Consider the following 25,752-nt stretch of genomic DNA (forward strand, 5'->3'; position numbering starts at 1 on the left):
TTTCTTTTCGTTAAACCCCCTCCCTCCATTCAGAGTTTCACATTACAGGGGAGTCCCGAGCAAATAGTTTACTGAATCCCAGGACGTGGCTGAGCTCAGAAGGAGGATGTCCTGTGGGTGGCGGGGGGAGATAAACGCTACAGCTGACGTGTTCCTCTTAAGTCTCTGTGCCTTCGCCCAAAGGTGCTTCCTCCCGTGACAGGTATTCACATCTGTTAAAATAAAAATTTTGCCGCTTTGCTTAATCAGTAGCAGGCAATTAGCAGGTCTTAACAGTTGTATTGGGAAAAAAAAGAATTATGGCATTTTCTTCACATTTTTGATGATTTTTTTTTAAAAACAAACAGTAAGTTTGATAATTCAACAGAGGTCACATTAAAAAAGTGACGCCATTGAGTCAGAAGTCCCGTCAGTCAGTTTGCCACGGAGTCCTCTTGTTGCCTTAGAGCCCTTTCGCCCCTCCACCTGCCCAAGGACTCTCCTGGGAGGGCAGTGGGGGTCCGTGGTTAATCATGGCTTAGCTCTGGGATTAACTCTTTAAACTGGGTGAGAGAGAGGGTATTGGTGTGCCCTGGCTATCAGGAATCAGTGTCACGAAATGTATTAATGTATGTACTTGTAGTATGTCAGTGTGCATGGGTGAAGTAACACTAGAGGACAATCCAGGGAAGGGGAAAGCACAAAATAAAGCACAAACAAACAGCAGTATTTCTTCCCCATGAGTGATATGATGGCTTCTAACTGAAGTATGCACACAAATTCTACTAAGTGTCAAAAAAAAGTGCGTGTATATGCATGCGTGTTCATGTGTCTGAAAATGTGCTTATGTTTTTCCGTCTTTGTGAGAACTTGACATTTGGCAATTGAATCTTTCCGTGAAGGCTTTTCCTTCCTTCTGGTTTCCTTTCTGTGTGACATTTTAGAAGCACTGGCAGAAAATACTGACAATCTTCCTGATGCAGGTTGCCAGATGGTGAATGTGCCTGTTGGATAACAAGGACTCCTATGAAGGGTTGCAGTGTTCTGTGAATGATGACCATTTAAAAGAAGAAAAAAAAAAAAAAAAAAAATCAAAAACACCCCATAGTGCAGAGATGGGGGTGGGTAAACCCTTCAGTGGTGAGTTTCCATGTTGACGTGATGCTAAGTATATCCTTCTGTACCAGGTTGCCAGATTGGAGGAGAGATGGATGAATGTCTGGGGTGATTACAGAGTACCCGTGCAACTGGTTGAACCAAACATCCTGGTTTTTAGAAATTAAACTCCTTTGTTTGCATGTTGGAAGCTGGATCAAAATTGAAGGTTCCTCCTTGAGTAGTTTCAGGAATCAAGCTAGGATCTTCATCAATCTGAAAAAAAAAAAAGAACAAACATTGTAAGATCGAATGCTAGAGTAAGACACTGCCCAAAAAGGAAAACAAATCCAAAATAACAGAAAGTGAGACGCATGGTGGCGGTTAACTCACATCGTCTCCTGAAAAGTACTGATCAATAATCTCAAAGGCTAGTTTGTAGATATCCTCATTCTCATGCTGCTGCAAATTTTCTATCTTCTCCAAACCTGAAAAAGACAAAAACAACAGTTTTAGAAACAAACATTGTAAAAAAGCAACTTCAGTAAGATAAACAATCCAATTACACCAAGTTTCTAAGAGGATACAAGGAAACCATCAAACACAGACCTCCACACTCCTCTATGATCTCAGCAATAGTACTGGCTTCATCTCCTGCCATGATGAGAATATTTTTCAGGCCATCCAGGACGACTTGCACCACCTGGGAGTCCTTCACGGACAGCAGGTTACAGAACGGAGGGATGACATTCTGCTCCACTAAGAACTCCACCTACACAAACCCACACATACACCACATCCATACTTGATTACAACATAGGTACATGGTTACAAGTGTGGAAAGTGCACTCACAGTGACCTTCATAACTTAAGTCAATGTTGTGTAGCTTCAGCCTACAATTATTATTTTTCTGCTTCTTGAAAGAAACAATGAGGCAAACATTTCCTACTGCAGTGAAGAAATGCAGTTTGTTTTTTTCATTAAAATAACATATACTAATTTCACTGTAGCAAATCTTTTTAAACCAAGTACAAAAAAAAAATCTTGTCTGGTCCACAAGCCAAGCTCACCTGGTCTTTCCTCCCACTGATGGTGAGGTTGCTGATGGCCCATGCTGCCTCCTTCTGAGTGCCAAAATCACCCTGTAGAGAGCCAGGCTGTCACCAAAATGTACTACACAGCAAATTGCCAAAATACACACAATATGTAGGCCAAATATGCATTCAGTCTCCATGTCTTCTATCAGAAACTGTTCTGCATTCTGGCTAGAAAATATAAAAAGGTGTCAGTGCAACTAAATGCCAAGATGAATTTATACATCGTGTGTCTGGTACCATGCGGGGACAGAACTGAACAGAAACTAGACAGAATCTTGAGCTTTTTTCCCCCTTTCCTCCAATTTCTATCCACACACAAACCTTAGCCAGTTGGTGAATGATCATAGGAATCAGACCAGCATCAATCACAGCTTGGACTTGCTGCTGGTTCCCAGCTGTAATGTTGGACAGGAACCAGACTGCTTCCTGCAAACAGACCAATCACAAATGGTCAAAAAAAAAAAAAAAAAAAAAAAAAAAAAAAAAAAAAAAAAAAGAGGAAAAAAAAAAAAAAAAAAAAAAAGACTGCATTCAGTGTATTATATAGAATGAATCTGCTTCAATAAAAAATATTTTAACATTTCACCTAAATAATGGATTTTAAGTACAGATTAGTACCAGTTTAACTTACAACTCTCAAGCTTTGAGTGTAATTAAATAAAATAACTACATACAACAAAAAAACTTGCTCCTGTTACATTATCTGTACAATAAATACTACTTTACTCTCCATTTACTTTAATGTAAAGCTATAAGAAACTAGAAGAAAAAGCATAATGAGCTTAAAGGCTGAGGATCTCATACCTTATTAATTTTTTCTTTAGGATGTGTCAGCAGGTTGGGGAAGTGTGACAGAACATCACAGTTGAGAACCACCTGTGTCTGCTCATCTGTCCCCGTCACAATGTTTCCCACTGCCCTCAGAGCTGCCGTCTGTAGTTTGTGAACAAAAGAGGAATACAACTTCAAATAAAAATTGGCTTCAGAGTGTGGACCGGGTGGGAGGACTGAATTAGTCTTACCTGAACTTTCACCTCCTGATGGCTGAGGAGAGGTACAAGAAATGGAACAACTCCAGAATCAATGACCATCTGAATCTGCTCGTTGCCTCCGTCCGTCAGATAGGACAAAGCCCACACTGTGTCTACTAGGATCTATACACAGAGTCAGAACACGTAAGAATTGAGACAGTTACTATACTGCTAGAACTGAAAAAACTAAGCACCAAATTTTGTCTTTATAATTTATGTACATTAGTAAACCGATAACTTGAGTAATCACAGCACAGCCAGATACTTACATTTATGTCGGTGTGATATATTAGCACACAGAGGGCAGGCAATATCTGTGGGGAAAGAAGTAGGTTGTGAGTGGGTTGGAAGTAGGCAAAGGAATAGATGAAGGTAAAAACAGGAGAGAAAAAAACATCACAAGAGGAACAGCTGTCAAAACCAGACTTCAATTGTCAGCAAAAGAGCTTTCTAGTCAGAAGTTCCCCGGGGTGAAGAGGCTGATTTGGCTACTGAAAATGTGCTGTAAAAGCTCAGCGTGACTCAGCCTGCTGTGACAGAGTCAAATGCAAAGAAACACAACCATCTGTATGGCACATGAGAGCTGGTACACACACGCACGCACACACGCACATACACATGCAGTCACACCCACCTCTTGCACAGTCTCCATGGGTGGTGGTGGATCCTTGTTGCGGCAGAGGTTAACAATGACCCAGGTAACATTACGGAGGAAGGTGATGGGGATTGATGGATTGATGAAAGAAAGCAGGGGCTTGACCACACCCAGAGAGATGACATAATCCCTGCACTGTGGCCCATCACCTGATTGTGCAAGGGGGCAGAGGTCAACAGAACTCTGGATGGTTGCTTCCAAGCAGTATTAAAATAAATAAAAACAAAATAAAATAAAAAAACAAGCACATCTATCATAGAGGGACACTCACCTATAATGTTTCCTAAAGCCCACACAGCCTGTTCACATACGTTCTGGTGAGGAGAGTGTAGCAGTCGCAAGAACAAGGGCACTGCATCTGCAAGCACAAAAATTAAACTATCAGATATGCCCAGGGTGATGGACTGTTTACTTTGCCACCTTTAAAATGATCAGAATCTAGCAAGGGGGATAAAAACAAACAAACAAACAAACAAACAAACAAAGCATGAGTCCAAATGTCCACCACTTGTCTTGCAGAATGAGCCAACAGACTTTTGCCTTACGCACAGTAATGTGTTGAACTATCATTACATCTGCTCCAACTCTGCAACCATGCTGGACAACAATGGGTTAAGACACTTTTATTTCTATAGAGACTAACGGAGATGAAACTGACACTGACACCTGATTTGTTTAGGACTAACAGTTATTATGGAGGGGTGAGATGAATGGTCATTTTTCACATACACCCCTCATACAAGCAGGTCCTCTCCACTTTAGAGATGGTTCTATATTATGAAGAAAGCTTTCAGCTATACTCCCAAGTACTACATCTTCTAGACAATAGGCTTCTATGCTAATCGATACAGCTTTCTACAGGGGCACCATAATGGCTCAGGTGTTAAATGACTATAAAAAAAAAAATAGCTGTAACACATGGTGTAATGTGTTATGGCTATTAATGAAATGGTTTGGTAACTGGCTCTACGCACTCACTCTCAAAATGCTGAGGACCTACACTCACTTCTGTTTCTTTATGGTCACAATCACAACTTGGTGATGTGAAATCCAGACATTTGATTCAACTTACTACGGGAACATAAACATGCATGTGTTACAATCATTACAGTATGATGCTATGACACACTATATTGCCAAACGTATTTGCTCATCTGCCTTCACATGCATATGAACACGAGTGACATATCATTCCTGATACATAGGGTTTAAAATGATGTTAGCCCAGCCTTTGCAGCAATAACAGCTTCAACTCTTCTGGGAAGGCTTTTCACAAGGTTTAGGAGTGTGTTTATGGAATTTTTTTTACCATTCTTCCAGAAACACATTTGTGAGGTCAGACACCGATGCTAGATGAGAAGGCCTGGCTCACAGTCTCCACTGCGATTCAACCGAAAGGTGTTGTGTCAGGCTGAGATCAAGACACTGTGCAGCTCTTCCATACCAAACTTGCTCATCCATGTCTTTATGGACCGTTCTTTGTGCACTCATGCGCAGTCGTTTCGGAACAGGAAGAGGCTGCCCCCAAACTGTTCCCACAGAGTTGGAAGCATGAAATTGTCCAAATTGTCTTGGAATGCTGACGCATTAAAAGTGCCTTTCGCTATAACAAATCCTAAAACACAGCCCCACACAATAATCCACTAACCCACTACACTTTACCTTTGACACAGTGCAGACACACAAGTACGGTTCTCCTGGCAACTGGCAAACCCAGACTCATCTATCGGATGCCAAATGGAGAACAGTGATTTATTGCTCCAGAGAACACGTCTCCACTGTTCTAGAGTCAGTGGTGGTGTGCTTTACACCACTGCATCCAAATCTTTGCTTTGCAATTGGTGATGTAAGGCTTGGATGCAACTGGTAGGCCAGGGAAACGCATTCCATGAAGCTCTTTCTACACACTGTTCTTGAGCTAAAGGTGATGTAAAGTTTAGAGGTCTGTAGTAACTGACCGCAGAAAGTTGGCGACCTCTGTGCAGACCATCATGTGTCTACCACTTTTTGGCCGAGTTGCTGTTTCTGTCATTCCCAGTAGCTTCCACTTTGTTATAATGCCACTAACAGTCAACTGTGGAATATTTAATAGCAAGAAAATTTCACAAGTGGACTTGCTGCACTGGGTACATCCTATTATGGTACCAAACTGGAATTTACTGAGCTCTTGAGAGCAACCCATTCTTTCACAAATGTTTGTAGAAGCAGCCTGCATGCCTAGGTGCTTGATTTTATACACATATTAACATTGATGCAATTGGCACACCTGAATTGAATGATTTGGATGACTGAGTGAATACTTTTGGCAATAGTGTACATTATATTGTGTGACACACTATTCCAATCCAACACTCCATTTGGTGCTTAACTGAACTCTCAAATGTACAAAAAAAAAAAAAAAAAAAAAAAAAAAGGATGATTGTGGGATCTGTATAAAATGTGTGTCATATAGATGTTGGCACTCAAAGTGCCTTGGCAGTGTTTATGCAAATTTTGTCATGATTGGCCCACTCATCTAGAGAAAATGGAAGTGCAATGCAAATATATACATACGCTACAACCATTATAGTACGATTCATTCGATGCACTGGCTGGACCATAAAGAAACCTTTTGTCTAAACCAATTTGTTCATGATCTTCAAAATTTACAAATTTATCATTAAAATATGTTAGACCGATAGCAAGTGAGCACAAAGCTTTCCCAGCAACAGAAAGTGATGCTGTGTCTTTTTTTTTTTTAAATGCCAACATGATTAAATGTGCCATGTAGACGTCTAAGTATAAATTACCCCTCATTATAACTCTCAGAAAACATGCATGTGTTTAATATGGGGCTTTCCATAATTTCAAACTAAGTTGTTCCATATCTCTAACAGCCATCTTATCTTTTGAATATTAAACATGGTTTCAGCTATAGAGTCATGTTAGTTTTATTAGATAACCATGTTTTACTTTGAGGCAGAAAAAAAAGCATTATCCCAAAAACTAACTAAGCCTTACTGGGTGAAAAAATAAATAAATACGCTTGCTTGGCAAATTGCAGACAGAATATAAACACAGACTGAAGGGGTAACACAGGGGAACATGAACCGTGGGGTCAGCTTACTGGATTTAACCACAGCCTGGGTCTGTGCTGACGTCCCAGAGGCAATGTTGGTCAGAGCCCAAGCTGCCTCAAACTGAAGCGACGGGCTGTAAGACAGAGGGAAAACAAAACCAGTTAGAAAACAAAGTAAGCTCATTTATTCTGCAGTAGACAAGACAGAATGGAAGGAGCAGGGATTAATAATATCCATGTGCAATCTCCCCCCCCCTTGCCATTTCAAATTCTTAACATATTTGTTTTGGGCCTTCTTGAACTAATTAGAGTGAAACATGCTTTAACCAAACTGTGGTGCTCATTTAGAGAACCGAGTTTTCAACGGTTGGCTTTTCAAGAAAAAGATAACTACAACAGCAGAATTAATACAGGTAGTCCAAAATCTTGTGACAGATAACAAATCTGACACCAGAAAGGTCTAGAAACTGTATCATTCAGTTTAACTGCACTCAAAATGGAGAACCATTATTAAAATGAGTTTAGGAAAACTGATGCAACACAAAATAAAAATCACACACATAAAAGTGATTCTCACGCCACCCACCAGCCAAATGCTAGCTAATTGTAACAAAGGATGGTAATTCCGTCTTCCCAAAGAAATGTTTCATCAGACAACCTGCCATGATCTGAAGTTTCTAAGTTTCACCTTCTGGGATTTAAAAGAATAAAACAGCTTCTTTTTGGGAGGTAACCAGTTGTGAAGAGACCCGCTTTATTTCCTGCCCTGCCAGGCATTCACAGATAATTTATAGACCTCCAAAGGATAGGTTGTCCAGTTTTAATTGGCAGAGGTTTTCATGCTGTAAATTCTATTGTGAGGCTTTACATCAAGCTGAGCTGGCTTGGGTTTCTGCCACAGCGCTATGGCAACATATTAAGGGCTGCCCTGAATACGATTTTTGGGTTCAGGAGCTTCAATAGTAATCAGCAGTGAATATTTTAAGGGTACTGCTGCTAGTGCCACTCACTGAAAACAACACACACAAAGCAGTGCTGTGTCTGCCATCCGAGAGCAAAAGCTTGTCATTGTAGTGCAGCACTATTGAGCGTTTATTCCCTAATTACTTGTTTGGCACTTTTGGGGAAGAGGGGGAAAAAAAAGAAAAAGAAAAAAAAAGGGTGTTTAAAGCTGCTAAATATAGCCACAGCATTGGCAACAATTAGGTGAAGTGAAGTGTGATGATCGCTGGCGTGGGGAGGAGTGGAGAGGGGTAAAAAACCCAAAACCCCCCTATCAACTAGTTTAATAGTCCAGTCCTGATGTACAAATATCTAATAATGTCAACATGATGCTATCAGCTGTTAGTTGCCATGGTAAAATCTTTACAATTACTTCCTTACAAGCTCTTTCACTCGAGTTTTTCCATTCCTGCCCCCCCTCAGTGAACACAAGGTCCTGGGAATTGGGGAACTCCGAGAGACAGGAATGTTGATATATTTGGCTTGGTTTGTACTGAGAGGACGAGCCAGCTGCCCTGCATGCCTCCACACACTCTAACGTGTGGACACAGTGGGAAACACTCTCATGCACACAATGATTCTACTACAGCAGAGAAATGATGCAGCAGGATCAGTAATAAAAGTTATTACATTAACAAAAAGCTAAACAAAATAATAATTTTAAAAAACTTTAATAAAAAAGTACTACTTAGGAAGCACACTTACTTGTCATCCCTTTCCAGGCATTTGACTAAAATAGGCAGGATCCCAGATTTTATCAAATCATCAATGGGAGGATTTCTGTCACTTGAGAGCAGTTTTCTAAAAAAATCGAATGCAAAAAAAAGTTAACACCAGAAAACACAAGGAAGAACTGGTATTTATACAAAAGTGTTTCATCAGCTACTCACCTGGCTGCCTGTACAGCACTGAGCTGTATAACCGCATTATCGCTGGTAGCGTTCTGCAGTGAACAAGAGCCATAACAGACATCAGCATAACTAGCCAAAAGTTAAGGTGGCACTGCTGGTACATTTGGGAAAGGATTCAATATTTGTTAAAAGGTGTGAACGAGATAAACGTACCTGTAGAATGGCATCGAGCGTAACATTTTGCTAAGCAGAGAGAAAATGAAGAATATTAGCAATGTCGTAATTTGCTAAGAACATGCAATCAATAGCAAGTGAAGAGCTAACGCTACACATTGTCACTATGGTGCATTTTATTCGTTATTCGGGGTTAATATAACAAACTAACTAACTTCATTAAATTTACTAGACTGGACAGGAAATCCAAAGTGTGGGATCATTTTGAGAGGAAAGACTCCAAAAAGATGAAGAACATTGCAGACCAACTGCAAAGATGGCTCATCATGTGAACCATGTTAAGACAAAAATTAGCCATTTGCATTAATGCTGCATAGCCTACTTGCTGTTTGTTGTGACACATTCAGAATCACTACAGATTTTGCTCGTATTGTTAAACAGTTGGCTTGGTTGTAAGATTTACATTTTACAAAGTAGTGCATTACAATTTTGTATTTCTTGTTACTACAACACATTCTTTCTCTGCCTCACAAGTCAAATAATAAACTGGTATTGTAAATATGCACCTGCTAGTTCATCAGGGAGCACCTCTAGTGCACATATGTGAAATTCCTGGTTGCTTTCAGATAATACTGATGAAGACAAAAAAAAAAAAAAAAAAAAAAAAAAAAAAAAAAAAAAAAAAAAAGCAGAAAGCTGCACATTCGACCTTTATATCAGACTACCTTTGTTTCTGAAAATCCAAAGGGGTAAACGGTTCTTCTGGGCTTTGGTATGGGGTGAATGAAATGTTTTATACCCAACTACAAGACTCTAAACAATGTTGCAAAATTCTTGCAATTACAGTGAGTCAAAGTCTGTACTGAGATTTTATAAGACTGGGATCTTCTATGGCATTAGTCACTGTTAAGTCTTAACAGTGTGATGAACCCTCCCTGCTTTTGACACCTAGTGTTCAGGCTTCTGGCAAGATATTACACAATGTCATGCTTCCCCCCCCCATCCTGGTTGTATGAGAACTATGCAGGCTGAATAATAATTTAAAAAAAAAAAAAATTAAGTGGGGTTCCTCTCAGTATCACCTGGCATACTAATTAACAACCTCGTCATCTAAAAAGATGAGAGATTAAAGTGATTTTTTTTTTTCTTTTAACTGGAATCCTATTGACACATCCCATACGCGGTACATTGCCCACCTTTTTAACCCTTCTGACCTGATATCCATATAGTCCGGTTTCGCTACATCTCGCTCACTCAAATCAAACCCACCACACACCCACACTTACCCCTTTGAAGTCTGAGTCGACATCAGAGTCCTCCAGACTCTCCTCCTGCGGGACATTTCTCTTCTTCAGTAAATGTTCGTCTCGTTTGTTCTGACAAGAGGAAAAAGACAAGAAGACCAATCAGAGGAGGAGATGAAAGTATTCATTAATGCATTCATGAATTCTTAAACCAACAGTGAGTCTAGGCAGAGCGTTTTTCTCTTTGCCAAACTTTTTCATTTTCTGCAGGATATCCAGCATGCCAGATGAAAAGAATCCCGTATCATAGGGGTTAATCCAGAAAAGAATGCCTGCAGGAGAACCCACAAAGCAAACAGACGCTGAACCTTTACCCTTTAACCCTCAACACACTCGGCGTCCCCATCAAACGTTTTCATTCGGTATCAATCTACAGGACATGCGAGTCAGTGGTAGGAGGAGATTCCCTTGCCCTACATTCCAGCTCAGAGTGCCGATGTGCGTCACTGATGACTAATCAGCTAGTGCAGTGCTTCTTGTTCCTCTGATCCAAATGGAATGTACCAGACTTGAGACCACCTCAGCAGTAATATTTTATGTTTCAACATCCCCAGCTACTGAAGGCTGTGCTGCTTTATGCATTGGTTTACCAACATTCTCCGACTCTCCCTGAAAGCACAATGCCACAGTTTACTACGTGTTAATTTGAATTTCAAGTTTAGAAGGTCTTATACATCTTATACGCTTCTTTTTCTAAGTGTGGTGATTATATATGGCAACTGTCTTAATAGTGTTCAGTTGTTCAATGCTGTGTTGCTAAGAACAGATTTTTATAGAAATGTTACTTGGAAACAGTCAATATAAATTTCTCTCACTTTACACTAAATTAGAGTAGAGTCACTTTCACCTTCCACTAACCAGATACCCCTCCAATATGGGGAGACTGGGAACTACAAAAACACAGGGACAGTGTGTCAATTTCACACATGTGGTTAAAATGAACATGATATGAACATGAACAAAAACATGCTTCTGGATTTCTTGCAGGTTCTACAGAACCCCATTTACCCTAACCAACTGGCCTAGGGTCAGTTTAAAAATAAATAAGCAGTCAATATTTTCACATTAAAATACCAATAAAGGTCCTCTATCAAACCACATATGCAAAGTTTAAATGTGAAGAAAATGTTTCTAGCTCCACCCACCCACTTCTGGTTTGTTTTACACAACGACAAACACAGCTAAACTAAATCAAGAAGAAAATAAAATAAAGTTATCTCTATTTGCAGACATTAATTTGGAGCTTTAAATATGGCAGACTTCCTGTACACTTTGCTCAAGCTGAGAGCAGCCAGCCTCCCTCTTGCAACATGCAGGTGATTCTAAAGAGCGGCACAGCATTTACTCCACTACATTTATCTTAAAGCTTTAGTTTTTTGTTTTGCTTTTTTAATAGAAATATACAGTCCTGCACAAGAGTCTTGAGCTTTACAAAAGGAAAGAAAGCAGCCAGGCCATCTTCTATAGCATCTGAAAGTCATGTGCTTAAGAAGTATCGTCAGGGGGGGGATCCTCTCACAGAACTGAGAGATCCATCTGACCCTTCAATTGATCATCAACTAGACTGAAAGTCAGTGCTCAGAGAAATTAATCCAAATTTGAAATTTATAGTTCAAATGACTGTCAATTTGAGGCATTTGAAAAACACGGTGCAGCCACCATCATGGTTTGGGGCTCCATCTTAGCCAGTGGTGTTGGAGGTGTTCGCAAAATTATGAACAGAGAAAAGTACCATAAAATTTTAATCCACCATGTAAAACCATCTGGAGAGAGTCTGCATGACAAACCCAAACACGCTGCAAAAAGCACACCTGGGTAGGGGGTGGGGAAACAAACATAAACATAAAAACAACAACAAAAATACCAAAATGACTCTTTCAAAGCAACAGTATTGAAACTGTGTGGGATCATTTAAAATAAATAAATAAAAAGGAAAAGAAAAAAAAAAAAAGCAGGCAACATCCAACGAGCTTTAAATGGTGGTCATACAAAATATTGACTTCCAAGGTCATTAGAATTTGACTCATATTCTGTATGTTTCCATGTATATTTGCACAAGTTTCAATAAATTACTCCACCTACTTCCCATTTTCCTAGCAAGTCGACCATTAAAACCTGCTATATTCCTCACCAAGCTAGCAGTGGCAATAAATTGAAATCAGCTTCCAACTACATAAAAGTGAGAACAGGCTCTGACACATCAGTAAGCTTAAAAGAAAGTTTCTAAGAAGTGGTTTCACTTGGGATTTTGTTTCCCTGCTGTAAAAACTGAACTGTTGGTAAACAGCTCAAATCTTTAAGAGCCACAATTTCAATTAAAGACAAATTTCAAAGTCTCAATGCAGATCATACAGATCTTGTTTCTGATCTAAAGCTTCTTGAGGACCGGCTTCCAGTCATTTAAAATCATAAAATCTGACTATAAAATATCTACAAATGACTTTGTCCTCATGGTGTTAATTGCAGGATCTGTAAGGAATATTTATCTGGCACTTTAAAGTGTCCACAAAGGCTACATTTGTAGAAATCTACATAAGACTAACAACTTGTGCAACAAAAACAATGATTCTTCTCAAACATGTTAAAAAGTTTAGAAAAAAAATAAAATAAAATATCAGATGCAAACTTGGGATTACTTGATAACTCAAATTAACAGATTAGGAGCCCACTGTCAGAATGGCTTCAACAACATAACCTAAATAGATTCTAGTTCTTGTACCGGTATATAGAACAGCCAGGGAGTTGTCTAAAGATTCCCTCCCCCCCCCCCCCCCAAAAAAACAACACAAAAAACAAAACAATAGAAAACACCCATACTAGAGCAATGCCAATAGAATCACATACAGAAAAACATGATACAAGCTGCAGCACATCACTTGTGATTGGGTAGAAAAGGTATTGTTGAGACACGCAGACTTTTCAGTGAACTCATTTATATGTGTTCACTGATGAAGCCACAACAGAGAGCAGAATGAATGCAATACTTCTTTTCAGTTAAGATCAGTTAACTGAATCACATCTCTTAATGACTCCACACCCTAAAGAAGCAGCACAATTAGTTGAAAATATTACCCAGCAAATGAAAAGTGATACTATACCTAGAGGTTAACGATTGGGCCAATCCTTGAAATACCCCCAAAAATATGGATTCAAAACTAAACATACTAGCAGTGAATAAACTGATTAGGTAAAGTGGATTTAAAAAAAAGAAAATCAGTGTTTGCATTTTAATAACATCATACTGATTTCCTTTTGTGGTGCAGGACAAAATAAATACCCAAATGACACCTTATGAACGGAGGTAGAGGGGATCTACCTCCCCTTCATATGTTAAGCTAACACTCAATGCAGACAGGAAAGGAAGATAAAACAATTAAGGTTATTTTTGCCCTTTCAATGTAATCTCCGTATTTAAGTTGATCAAATAAACTTTAATCCAGAACCATTTGTTGTTGCCGTTTTACATAATTTAGCAACACAAAGTAGAAATTGAATATATTCTGAAGCCTCTGGTACTTTTGTTGCACTGGCGCACACTGCATTCAATTAAGATCCTATTTTACTGCAAAAATACATTTGCAGATGGCATAACAATTATCAGAAGTAATCCCAGTCCTTTTTGAGTATGCAAATCTCTTGGCAGAACCACCTGAAGCAGACCTACAGTGCAGATCATCTTCTATTAACAGCATCAGGATGTTCACTGTGCTCTACAAAATATAAATATAGAAGTTTCATAAGCTACATTTATTAATACAGCTATTCAGCTCTGTTTTTCAGTTGCCCGTCTCACATCTCTGACAGAACACACAGAATCCTTTTTTAATCAATCCAGCTGCATTAATTAACGGCATAATGGCTTGTAATTTACTCAGTCTACACACCCGGATGTGCATCTAACCACAGTGATTGTGTACTGGACAAGGGCAAGCATGCTATAGCTCAATCATGTGCCTGAATGCTTCTTAGGCAGACAGATGGCGCAGAGAATCTGCTGCTACTTTTTGGTTAAAGCACTGCTAAAGCTAAACCCTCAGTCTATGCAATTTCAGGTTGCAAAGGCAGATTTCTTCCCAAATGTCCCAAGCGTTTGTAGAAACTCTTAATGTGAAACATCCATATGAAGCATGTTAAATCCTAATATGCCCAAATCCATTGGTTGAAAAACAGAAAGAGGTTTGCAATACTTGTGTGTGTAGATGAATGGGGCATTGTTTCTCACCTTTCTCAACTCAACTGTCACTTCATTTCGATGTCTTCTCATAGTCTGCAATGAAAACAAACACAACAGGAAATGAGAAATTTTCCCCCCACTTTTTTTGAGAAATCATGTCATTTACTGTGGTTAGAAAATAGAAACTGTAGCCTTTTACGCCAAGTGATTTAATGGATATATATTAAAAAAAAAAAAAAAAAAAAAAAAAAAAAAAAAACTAGTCAAAAACAGGTGACACAAAATTGATGAAAAACCAAGATTCTGTATCTCACAAAAGGCAACCATCACCAATCCAACTGAAAGTGAAATCATAATAAAACAACTCAGAAAGAGAGTAACTAATTGCTGTATTTGTGCATCTGCTGGGTTTCCAATTCATCCAGAACAGTTTGAGATGGTCTCAGATCTTGTGACTATTTGAAGAGGTTCATGTTGCTTTCCTAAATAGCCTCTTACGTAATTTGGGAAAGTCATAACTTGGGAGGCTGCAGAGCAGAGGTGTCTCCCAACCGTGGCAAAACAACAATAACGACGCGTACGCTGAAAAATGTTTTCCTTTGCCGAGATGAAAAGTAACCACCCAGCCTGACTATCAAGAGAAATTAAACTAGACCAAAACATTTAAACTGATTCATTGCTGAAATTCTGATTGTTTGATGGACCTAAAAGATTTAAAAGTTCCTACAATACTGGTACAACAATTATGTTTAAATAAAATTAAAATTGATGAGGGCACACAGGTGCTACCAGACACACCAAAAGAGGAGGAAAAAACAAACAAACTCTTTTCAGATTTGTTACTGGGAGTCAAAAAAACAAAACAAAAAACAACCTGTCCAATATCCACACTGTGTATGATGTGCAGTAAAACAAAGGAGGGTTTTATGGCCTGTAGCAGCGAGACTTTACTGCTTTGCAATTCATTGCTGTTCCAAATGGTGTCAGACATGAAGAGCAATCTGTTATGCCTGACCTAAATAAATAAAACCCCAAACTGGCTTTTTTTCCCCCCCCTCTGCTGTAGTCTGAGTCATCCGTTTACAAAAACTCAAATTCACGCCGAGACTCTTAAGAGGACCCAGGTCAAACAATGTGTCAAAAATAGCATCCGGAATTCACTTGGCACAAATCTGCCTGTCATAGTAGCCATGTGCTTGTCAAAGTGACTCCGAGTTTCAAAACAACCACCCAAATGTCTTCAATCTGTGTTTTTAGAAACTGGAGTTTTTCTGGAAACTGGTGGCTTTTGAAAGGCCATTTCCAGACATACCTTTGTTTGAGGATTATCACAGGATTACCAATAGATCAGAACAACCCAGCACAAGTGTGTCTTTGTTGGTGAATGCCATGACTGAGCATTGTTTTCTGATGAAATCCAAAAAAATAACATATGTAATCTTTAAAAAAATTAAAAAAAAAGTCTAGATATCTGGTACTTCATTACAGCCTTTGGTCCCAGCTTCCTTTATCTTGACTTCTCTGAACCCAGCCTTTACCCAAATGGTTTGGTAATCATGTCAATGAGCATTGCAGTCAAATGCTGTCAGAGAAATTTATAATTAGACTCGTTAGATGAATGATGCTGCAAAATGCCCAGCGTAGATTTGCCAGCTGTGCACACAGACTACTGATGGCGCTTTCTAGAATGAGTCTTAGCAGCGAATCTGATATGAATGTCCTCACCATTTATTCTGTAACAGCACTGTTTATTAAGAAATATGTCTAAGATTAACTTAAGAAATTTCATAAAAAACCGCAGTGTCAGAAAAAGTTATTAACAGCAATGCAAGCTTAATGTTGTGCCTAAAGTGACTCTCCTCACTTCATCGTGGTGTTGTAGCAATTTCAGTGTAGTTTGCTTTTCTGATTGAAAATGTACCGTAAAGCTAAGGTCACCGCATCACTACCTTTCAGCTAACCATTTAGTGGCTTAGTTAGCAGCCCTCTTCAGCCGCCTCACCTGGCATCGCATGCTAGTCATTTGCTTGACATTAGCAAGCTAACAAGGAGGGGCAATATTTGGTTAGGGTGGATGTGGAACAGACATTTAATTACACACGCACTTATCTTTTTGCTTAATATGGCAATTGTGTGAGACAGCCGCGAGTTAAAACGGGTGTCATTTGAGTTCAGCTGGCTGTAAAACAGAGCGAACATCAGGATTACGGAGCCGGGAGGGCCCAGCCTTGCTTGTGACCGGTGTCTCTGCAAGTAGCTAGTCAACGCTAGCTGGCACTGACAGCTACATCGTCTGCCTTTAATTCCCCCAGTTCCAAAGATTCAAATAGAACACAGTTTGTCGTTCAAAAACATTACAATATTTGCAAGCCACTGGTACGCACTTGATAGCTATCACCACCTTTGGTTCATTACGAGGAATTTTACCGGTAGCAAGATAGCACCTTTGATGGCGAACTCCTCACGATAGCTCGCATTAGCCAGCTAACTTGCTAACTAGCAGGCTGGCTGGCTGGCAGGGAGCTTTGCCGGGGCCAGGCTCCCCACGGAGGCCCAAAGACTGTCGTTTTCTACATAAATCTAATTCGAGTCGTGTTACGAAGACTAGCGTTTATATGTCAGCTCACCTCGACATCACGCCCCTTGTTTTTAAAGCTCTTGATGCGGTGGTTTTCTAAGCCGGCGTTTTCTGCCATGGCTGTATGGGGTTTAGCTGTTACTCCGGCTTTCGGGATCTCCTCCGTGAAAGACGAGGCACGGCAGCTCCTGCGCCGCTGCTGGCTCCGAAGAGAGGGAGGAGTACGTAACAGATCGCAGAGCGAGGGGAGGAGTTATTGCATACCTCCTGTCTGGGCTGCCCTGGTTTCCACGGCTTTCCTCGATGCAGTGACAATAAATTCACCTGCGATTTATTGCGCACGACGACGACTTTCGGACATAAAAAAAGCTGCGAAACCGCTACGTTAACAGCGAGGCAAATGAAAAATACTCAGCTTCATGATCTACAATCTCAAGACATGACAGTGGTCCAGAATGATGCCGCCAGACACAAAACTTTAATGAATCAACAATATTTGGTTTCATACAATAACATCATTAGTGCAAACAAGGACAAGCATTTGAAATATTTATTCGTCACACTTCAGCAGCGGATATGCAATATCTGTACATAACGACAACTCCACGTTTCTGATGTATCTCTAATCAGAGACGACCAACACCAGCTCTGGAAATATTCAGATACTTAGAATACACACAATCTATATTTTTTAGGGTGAAAAAAGGGCTGTTCAAAGAAGTGATTTATATATATTAGTGTTTCCAATTTCAGAAATATGTCAGTTTCCAGCACCATCACCTCCTGGAATGTGCACCGATTTATTGTTTGTATTAATCTCCCTATCAACTCTAAATAATGCAGCGACATTAATCATAAAGGTGTTGCGGTACTTCCATGTTTTCATTGCGTGATAATTCAAAAAGGCAGCGTAATAGTTAATGTATTAGAATTATAGCTGACCCTTCATTGGGTCACTAACTTCTGCTGGCCAAAACAAAATACATATTATATCAAAAAAATAAGATGCCAAACTTTGATCTGGAAACCAAATAAATACAGGGTGTATGCTGAGATGTTAGTATGATATTTTGGATGATATATATATATATATAAAGCAATGTCAATAACACATGGCTTCTCATCCTCAAAAACAGTGAACATACCATTACATCCATTGTCTGTTATCTACACACATGTATTGTGGATTAAAGCAGCAACTGAAAGGTTTTCAATTAATACAGATCGATTATTATTTACATAAGTTTGTGATTTTACAGCTTTCCATCATCATGGACTGTGACAGCCGATTGTAGTCGAACAAGGAAGAGAAATCCCCACTTCTTCATGGGTACTCTAAAGTCAATCCAGAGCAGCAGTAGAGAGAGAGTAAACAGGGGGAACGAAACAAGATGCCTCCAAGCCACGCATAATGATACTACCAGTTAAGGTCAAACTGTAGTGATACAGAGGTTGCTAAGAGATATAGAGGAGGGCGACAACATATAGAGGGGCTGAGGCCGAAGTGCTCCTTTAGAAGATTTGTTGTTCAAAGAGGATCTTCTCAAATCCTTGTGGAGGAGTGTGATAGAAGTCATTAAACTGGCAGTCTAAGATGGCACTGTCATCCACTAGAACAGAAGATAAAGACACGATAAATCATAAGTTCAAACACTGTATTCTTGTTCACGTCTTAACTTTTCTATGGTTGAATTTCACCTTTAAAGACCCTGAAAGTATATACTCTGTGAAAACAGCTTTAGGTTTTCTTCTGTTTATAAGATAAACTCTCAAAACCTCAACCTGAGCCTGTGTACGTGTGTTGTCTGAGAATGTTACCAAACACAGGGATGAAAACAGCACATTATACATGTGTTTGCGTATGCAGAATTGCAGTGGTTGGGATTGGGGGCATAAATGAAACAGATTTCATCAACTTTTACCTACAACTCTCAGACACTCGGGAAATGCTAGCGAATTAATTCTGATTTGGCTGTTTATGCCACAATATTACACCAAGATCTGATTTAAAAGTACACATGGAATCAGTCCAAATTAAAGGTGATGTGATCAGGTTCCAGGTGATGTGATCAGGTTCCAGGTGATGGCCCCCCCGGGATGTTAAATGCAATTTGGGACACTTGCGATTGCATTCTGATCACGGCTTTAGTTAGAGAGTTCAGGTCAAGAGCAAACATCCTACATGTGTGCTGTCCAACATAAAACCGCCAGCTGATTATTTGGACAAGCTCCACACATCAGATGGAGAACTGAATCAAGTCACTGAAATCATTGCAGTAACTTTTTACTGGACGAAATTATGCATGTCTTGATTCTCCGTGGCAAGGCCGCTGCCTTCCGATGAAAGCTGTGTTTGATCAGTTCAAATAGAACACTCTTTTCTGTGTGTGGCGAAATATTCACATTAAAAACTCTATTAAACTCAATTCAACTAAAACTGTCAGCCTGTCTGTAGAACAGCTGTGCAAAGATGTGCAATACAGCCCTCTAGTGGAATCAAGTTGTAACTGCTGTAACGAATACAAAAAGATCCATACATTTTTTTTGTTATATTCAAGTAAGGCAACAATGATCATATAGTTAGCAATCATTGGTAACTAGTGAACATATGAAATCAACTTACCATAAACAACAGGGTATACAGTGCCTCGGATCCCTGAGGCAGGACAATGCATGTTCTTTCCGTTCAGATATAAATTCAGCTCCACGTGGTCATATGTGATTCCCTGAGGAACACAAATACACAAGCTGAGAAAAGCATGAAACTCTTGTTGAAGTATCTTATCTCGGGAGGTCACAGCTTACATCTGTGCCATGTTTAAAATCTTTCCTATATTTTAAAAGAAGCAGGAAAAGTTGTTTTTTTCTCTTTTAAACAGAACTTTTATCAAATAAACAAAGACAAGAAGACAATACAAGACACTAAGGTTCCCATCTCACAGACTTCTTTGCTTTCTCCTCTTATAGCAAATGAAAATGGGACTGACAAAGTTGGATTTAAAAAACATGCCAAAGCATTTTTTGATGAAGACATGCTAAATCTCTGCCACCAACAGTGTTAGTGTCTAATCCAAAACCGGTTTCTACGCATTTAAAGCAAAAACAAACAAACCCACCAACACTGTAGCACAAAACTGCTGCTCCCAAAGCTGAAACCACTGACATCAATGGGAGGGGCTACCCCCAAAAAAGATGATTTACAGCCCGCATACTGAATGTGTTCATGACATTCTTCCCACAGAAATCACCCCAACTTCTGCCACACACAGCTGGTTTTCAAACCTGTCAAAATGTGGGCTTGTACTCAAAAGGCGCCGAGCGAGAACTGACTCAAAACTGCACTGCATCAGCGGAAAAGAGACAATAATCATCAGCACTTAGCCGATTGAACCCGTAAATTAAATTTTAGCCTTTGTAATCAAAGGCTTAAGAGTTTAGAAGTATGCCTAAGTAGCCTGAATCACTCAAGAAACACTAGTGAGGGCCAATGTCAGTTTGTTTAGCTGCCTAGTGTTCCAGTAAGAAGTGATAAAGAGAACAGATGACGTACATGTGTGCTGCACCACAACCTTACAAGCTAGTTAGTTACAAGCTGTGTAAAGTTCACCTTACTTACATAGAAACAACTGTCGAAAAGCATCGACTGCTAATGAGCTGTCCGGTTACTGTCCCTGAGAGAGGCTGTGCACTTATATTCTTTTTAATTTTGTGACTGCATCTGTCTTTGATTATTTGATATAAATAAAGGATATTAAATGTGCAGACTCATTGCACACGGGCTGCAGAATACCATCATATAGGATAGAACAAACACCACAGATCAAATGCTGGATCTGATAAATCCTATTGCTTTTTGAAAAATATAAGCTCATCTTGAATTGTGTGTATGGTGAGCATGTTCACAGTCACACACGTCAAACAATCTCAGTATAGCAACTCAGTGATCAATCACAACTTTCATACAAGTTGGTTTCTCTAGCAAAAATATTTGCAGAGATGGATCGCTCCGTGTGTGTCAGACAAGATTCAAACAGCTAAATCTGAAACACAGTGCAAAGTGAGTGACTGATCTAAATTTGATGAAAATTAAAATACTTTGTGTCATAATAAAATTAATGATAATCACTTATAGATTTACTCTTTACCCCTTTAAAGCTTACTAAGAGTCTACTGGGATCTGAGTGGTTTCTGTCAAAGTTTAGGCCTGCTTATAAAACCAAATAACTGGGTTCACATCAGAAATTACGAGGGTGGTCTCAGCCTATGCAGCTATCCTTGGAAAAACACGGAAACTACTCTAATGGTCATCAAACCGTGTCTTTATGGGGAAAAGAATCAAAAGGAGTGTCTGAGGTGTCAAAAATCACCATTAAAGGGTACAGGGGAGGTCATCAAATGTCTTTATGGGGGAAAGAGTTCATAATTCTCTTTGCACAAGTTTCTTCCTTTGCATTTACGTAGTTCCAGTATGTCAAGTTAATCTGTAGAAATAGCTTCTTCCTTTCTTTTAAGGCAGGTGACTTTGGTGCACTCGTACTACTATTAAGAAGAAGTCAGCACAGAGACTACAAGCCCATTATCATCAATGGAGCTCCAGTGGAGAGGGTGCAGTCCTTCAAGTATCTTGGTGTCCACATCTCCTCAGACCTGACATGGGCTGCCCACATTCAGGTCCAGACCAAAAAGGCTAGGCAGCGCCTGTATCACCTACGACAACTGAGGAAGTTCAGGGTCTCTCCAAAGACCCTCAGGATTTTCTATACAGGCGCTGTGGAGAGCATCCTCACACATAACATGACATCGTGGTTTGGGAACAGCTGTGTTAACGACCAAAAAGCTCTCCAGAGAGTGATCCGTACAGCAGAACGCTGCTGCGGGATTGCTCTCCCCCCGCTTCAGGACACCTACACCAGGAGATGCCGGACTAGAGCAGCGCAGATACTGAAGGACCCGTCCCATCCTGGCAACAAACTGTTCCAACTTCTGCAATCTGGTAGAAGGTTCCGCATCATCCGGGCAAGGACAGAGAGACTCAAGAGGAGCTTCTATCCCCAAGCCATCCGGGCCCTAAACACACACACCCGCCCTCTCACATCATCTATAATTGACTGACTGATTGATTGACTATAATTGACTCTCTTCCAGACACTCTAAACCCAGACAAATTTCAAATTCCTTTAATTTTAAATATGTTTATATTGTCTATTCTGTAAAATAAATCAGTCAGATGTCTATTCTTATTAATGTACAGAATTCACCTGCTTGCTGCTACTACTGCACATTCACCCAATGTATGTATGTATGTATGTATGTATATATATATATATATATATATATATATATGATGTTCTTCCACCCCCCCAATTTTTGCACATGTTGACGAACGTGTCAGGTTACATTTCACTGTGTGTTATACTTGTATAACTATGCATGTGACAAATAAAGAACCTTGAATTACTAACAGACTTGAAGGGTTTCCACGGTGACCAAAGTTTAAGTTATGGTAAAACTGTATAGTAGTGGCAGAACCAAACATTGCCCTATAAAGAGCATGGTTGGAATTTCTACACCATCAATCTGCTTTTAAAAAATCAATTTGTTCCAACCTGAAGTCTGAATTCATTAAACTTTATCTTTTTAAAACTTGTTTCAGAGTCCTGACAGTTTTGTGAACAATTCCAATAATATGTAATAAAAAAGGGATGATCAGCAGCTGTGTAGAGTATGTTCTCTGCAATGAATCGTTTCGGTACTTACAACAGAAGATATTTTTATCTCTGGAACAGCCTTTAGGATAAAAGTTAATGTTTTTAGTTCCCACCCCAGTTCTAATTGATTCCACGAGATTCCGAGAAAACCCTCTCCTCAAAAAACAGTTCTCCATTTTTAGCGTCACAGCCCAACTAATAACACTTAAACATTTCAAAGATCGGGGCATCAAAATTAAATATGTAATTAAGCCCAATTATTTTTGTGACTTACCACAATATCCCCCTCCTGAGGAATGCTGTTAGCGGGTAGACGATTCTTCTCTTCATTATTGTGGTAAATGGAGCCATCGTGCCTCAGGACTAGGCTGTTTGTGTCTCTGCCCATAGGCACTTGGTTGAGATTCACTTTCTGGGTTGCCACACCTACACCCCACACACCTACACACAAAGCACACCACTCAAGTACGAAGATGTGAAGGGCACACACCAATAACGTGTTCATTTTAAAACGTGCATTCCAAACTATCCTGATATTTGCTGACCTCCAATCTATGTTACAAACTTTACTACAATGTTTTTCTGGACTGAGATCTGATTGTTTGTTTTAAAACTGTTGAGAATGTCATCTCAATCACTCTTTTACCACAAACTACATGTGCAAAAATATAATGTGTGCTTTCAAATATGGTCATTGCAAGAAGAAGTAAGCATGAACCAGTTAGCATGCAGTCACAAGACCAGTGTGCATCTAAAAATAGTGTGTCAATAACTCCCAGCAGGAACGCAGAAAATTGCAATCATGAAGGAAAAGAGGACGATAACTAAAAGGCTTAAAAACCAAGTGCTCACCAGTGGACTGGATCTTAAACTCAAAATAACTTTTGTTCTGGTGCAAAGGAGCGTTGGCCAGGCAGCCTCCGGTTCCACATATCCTTCGGCCGCTCTTTACAATGACAACATCTGTGCCTGCAAGACAAAGCAAGGCTCGATTTTACTTTCAACTTATAATATGCACTTTCTAGATCACATGATACCCGTGAAACAGCTGAAAAGACTTTTACATTATTAATATTGTAATAATTCTGATCCAGACCATCACCACTTTAATAAAAATAGCCTTTAAGTTGTAATCCTATGATGAATCCAGGCGAGGCCATGCCTTTAATTTTACGGTAACAACTACCATTTTAAAAATATCATAACTTTTAAATTATGATTGTATCTTCTAAAAATTACTAGTTCACTTCCATCTTAATGTGCAGAGGCTGAGACAGGTGAACATGTTTTTTCCCCCCCTCAAATACAAAAGCACACGTGTCGTGATTTCTACTGTCACAACCGGTTGTGAAGTCTACTTAAGTAGATCTCCAGGAAGCAGTAAGTCATACTTTACAATGTTGTGGGAAACATGTTGTGGCCAAGATAAAAATGGACATATGTGTATATTTCTCCATTTATCAGTGAACATTGAAACGAGCTGATTAATCCGTTCTGTCCAAAGATACAAAGTAAATACAGCTTTCTGCTTAAAATCACAGTAATTTAGTGTGTCTTAAATTCTCTTTGGGGCGCAAAGAGGGAGATTCTGACAGCTTCCATCCATGAACAGTTGTAAAAGAGCTCAGGTTCAATTTTCTGTCCGGTCAGTTGTTGCTGTCTTTGTCTTGTGTCATGTCAAGCTGCGGTTAGCAACAACTGAAAGCCCTGTTGAAAGTTTACCAAATGAACGTTTTAGGGCAGCTCACTGCAACACACAGAAACATTTAGCCTAGCAGCGCAGGAAAATTTACTAGCAGCTATCGGCTAGCGAGCTAGAAGTAGCAGCGGAAGTAGCAAACCACCTTGCCACACACACACACATACACGGAGAGAGGCAGCTGGGCGTGTGTAGACATAAACTGCTCCTATATGAGCAGCAAGAATTACACGCAAACTTCACTTACCCATGTGGTGAGTATCTAACTGAACTGTGGGCATTTCTTTGAGGGGAATATGCCCCGATCCGCCATCTCCGCAGCAGCCTAGACAACACGTAAACATCGCAGCCATTATTATTTTTTCCACGACACCAGCCGAACATCCGGAAACAAACTTAGACCAGAAACCAAAGAGCGCTGGACGTCAAAGCGTCAAGAGGTCCCGCTGCGCAACGGCGACACCCAGCGGCAGAGGGCGGTGCAGCATAAGCCCCTGCTACCCCTGCTGTATCCAATCACAGCGCCTAAGATAGGCAGTTGCTCCTGATGGCATGGAAACAAGGGAAGAAAATCAAGGTCAACATTTCTACACGTGACTAAGTAACTATTGGATATCGATGTTACATAACCCGAAACGAAGAGAGAGTGAATTTTGGAGGGAAAACATCAAAGGTTTAATGGTGGATACATAGCCTACTAATGTGCTGATTTCGCCCAGCACAGTGCACCTGATGTACTTTAAGTTATTATTTTTTCAGTTTAGGTTCAAACTTGAGGCTCCATAATAACAAAGCATTTAAATGTAGTTTGTAATATGCATACACACACACACACACACATATATATCAGCTAATACAGATGGGGGTCCACACGTGCGCCTCTTAGCGTGTAAATCGTTTGCAGGTATATATTGACAAGTGCCAACACGAAGGACAGAAGTAGTCCACTGCAGAAAAAAAAACGTGCAACGGCAAAGCTGCGACTAAAACCTAGTTGACAGTTTTTCACGCTGGAATGTTTTGCATAGCAACAGCCCCTCCCCCAACAGACAAGCAGGGATCCTCTGCAAATTACCCGCAGGGCTAAAAACGTAAACATCCCGATCTTCAAGGGGAAAGCTGTCAAATCGCTTTAAAACGCCAATAGTTTTCATTTCGGTATGGATTTATGTGCAGTTTGAATTATAAGTGCGCTGTTATAGAGGAGTTTTTATGCTGCAGAAAATATTTGGCACGCCACTGAAATGGTTAACTCCAAACCCGGAAAAGGGCGAAGTCTGCACAGCAACAAGCGCCATGATTGCGTTGCACTGTGCGTCTCAGCAGTCAGCAGCTGGTGAGTGAAT

General features: G+C 39.9%; 3 protein-coding genes across 4 annotated transcripts in view; 1 reads left to right on the top strand and 2 right to left on the bottom strand.

The window, feature by feature from the left end:
* kpna3 (karyopherin alpha 3 (importin alpha 4)) lies at nucleotides 1-24,020 on the bottom strand. The gene is made up of 18 exons (XM_040005503.1): nucleotides 24,015-24,020; nucleotides 17,049-17,159; nucleotides 14,470-14,514; nucleotides 10,230-10,319; nucleotides 8,983-9,012; nucleotides 8,809-8,861; nucleotides 8,624-8,719; nucleotides 6,965-7,050; nucleotides 4,130-4,216; nucleotides 3,838-4,007; nucleotides 3,473-3,517; nucleotides 3,195-3,326; nucleotides 2,977-3,105; nucleotides 2,494-2,598; nucleotides 2,146-2,217; nucleotides 1,684-1,846; nucleotides 1,468-1,562; nucleotides 1-1,350 (listed from the first exon to the last, which is right to left on the bottom strand). Exons 2-18 carry the CDS (start codon nucleotides 17,115-17,117, stop codon nucleotides 1,252-1,254), a joined length of 1,566 nt encoding a protein of 521 aa, XP_039861437.1. The 5' UTR covers nucleotides 17,118-17,159; nucleotides 24,015-24,020; the 3' UTR covers nucleotides 1-1,251.
* spryd7b (SPRY domain containing 7b) lies at nucleotides 17,456-25,027 on the bottom strand. Its single transcript, XM_040005514.1, has 5 exons — nucleotides 24,654-25,027; nucleotides 23,560-23,676; nucleotides 22,982-23,148; nucleotides 19,623-19,725; nucleotides 17,456-18,609 (listed from the first exon to the last, which is right to left on the bottom strand). Exons 1-5 carry the CDS (start codon nucleotides 24,757-24,759, stop codon nucleotides 18,512-18,514), a joined length of 591 nt encoding a protein of 196 aa, XP_039861448.1. The 5' UTR covers nucleotides 24,760-25,027; the 3' UTR covers nucleotides 17,456-18,511.
* Nucleotides 24,044-25,752, top strand: part of trim13 (tripartite motif containing 13) — a 10,821-nt gene continuing 9,112 nt past the window's right edge. The window contains exon 1 of one of the 2 annotated variants that reach the window (XM_040005506.1): nucleotides 24,044-24,087. The gene's annotated coding sequence lies outside the window, so the exon portion shown is untranslated. Of the gene's footprint in view, nucleotides 24,088-25,535; nucleotides 25,743-25,752 lie in introns of those variants that run through there. The other variant, XM_040005504.1, reaches the window with a different exon arrangement.

This window comes from Simochromis diagramma, unplaced genomic scaffold (genome assembly GCF_900408965.1).
Source record: "Simochromis diagramma unplaced genomic scaffold, fSimDia1.1 OVJJ01000501.1, whole genome shotgun sequence".
NCBI lineage: Eukaryota > Metazoa > Chordata > Actinopteri > Cichliformes > Cichlidae > Simochromis > Simochromis diagramma.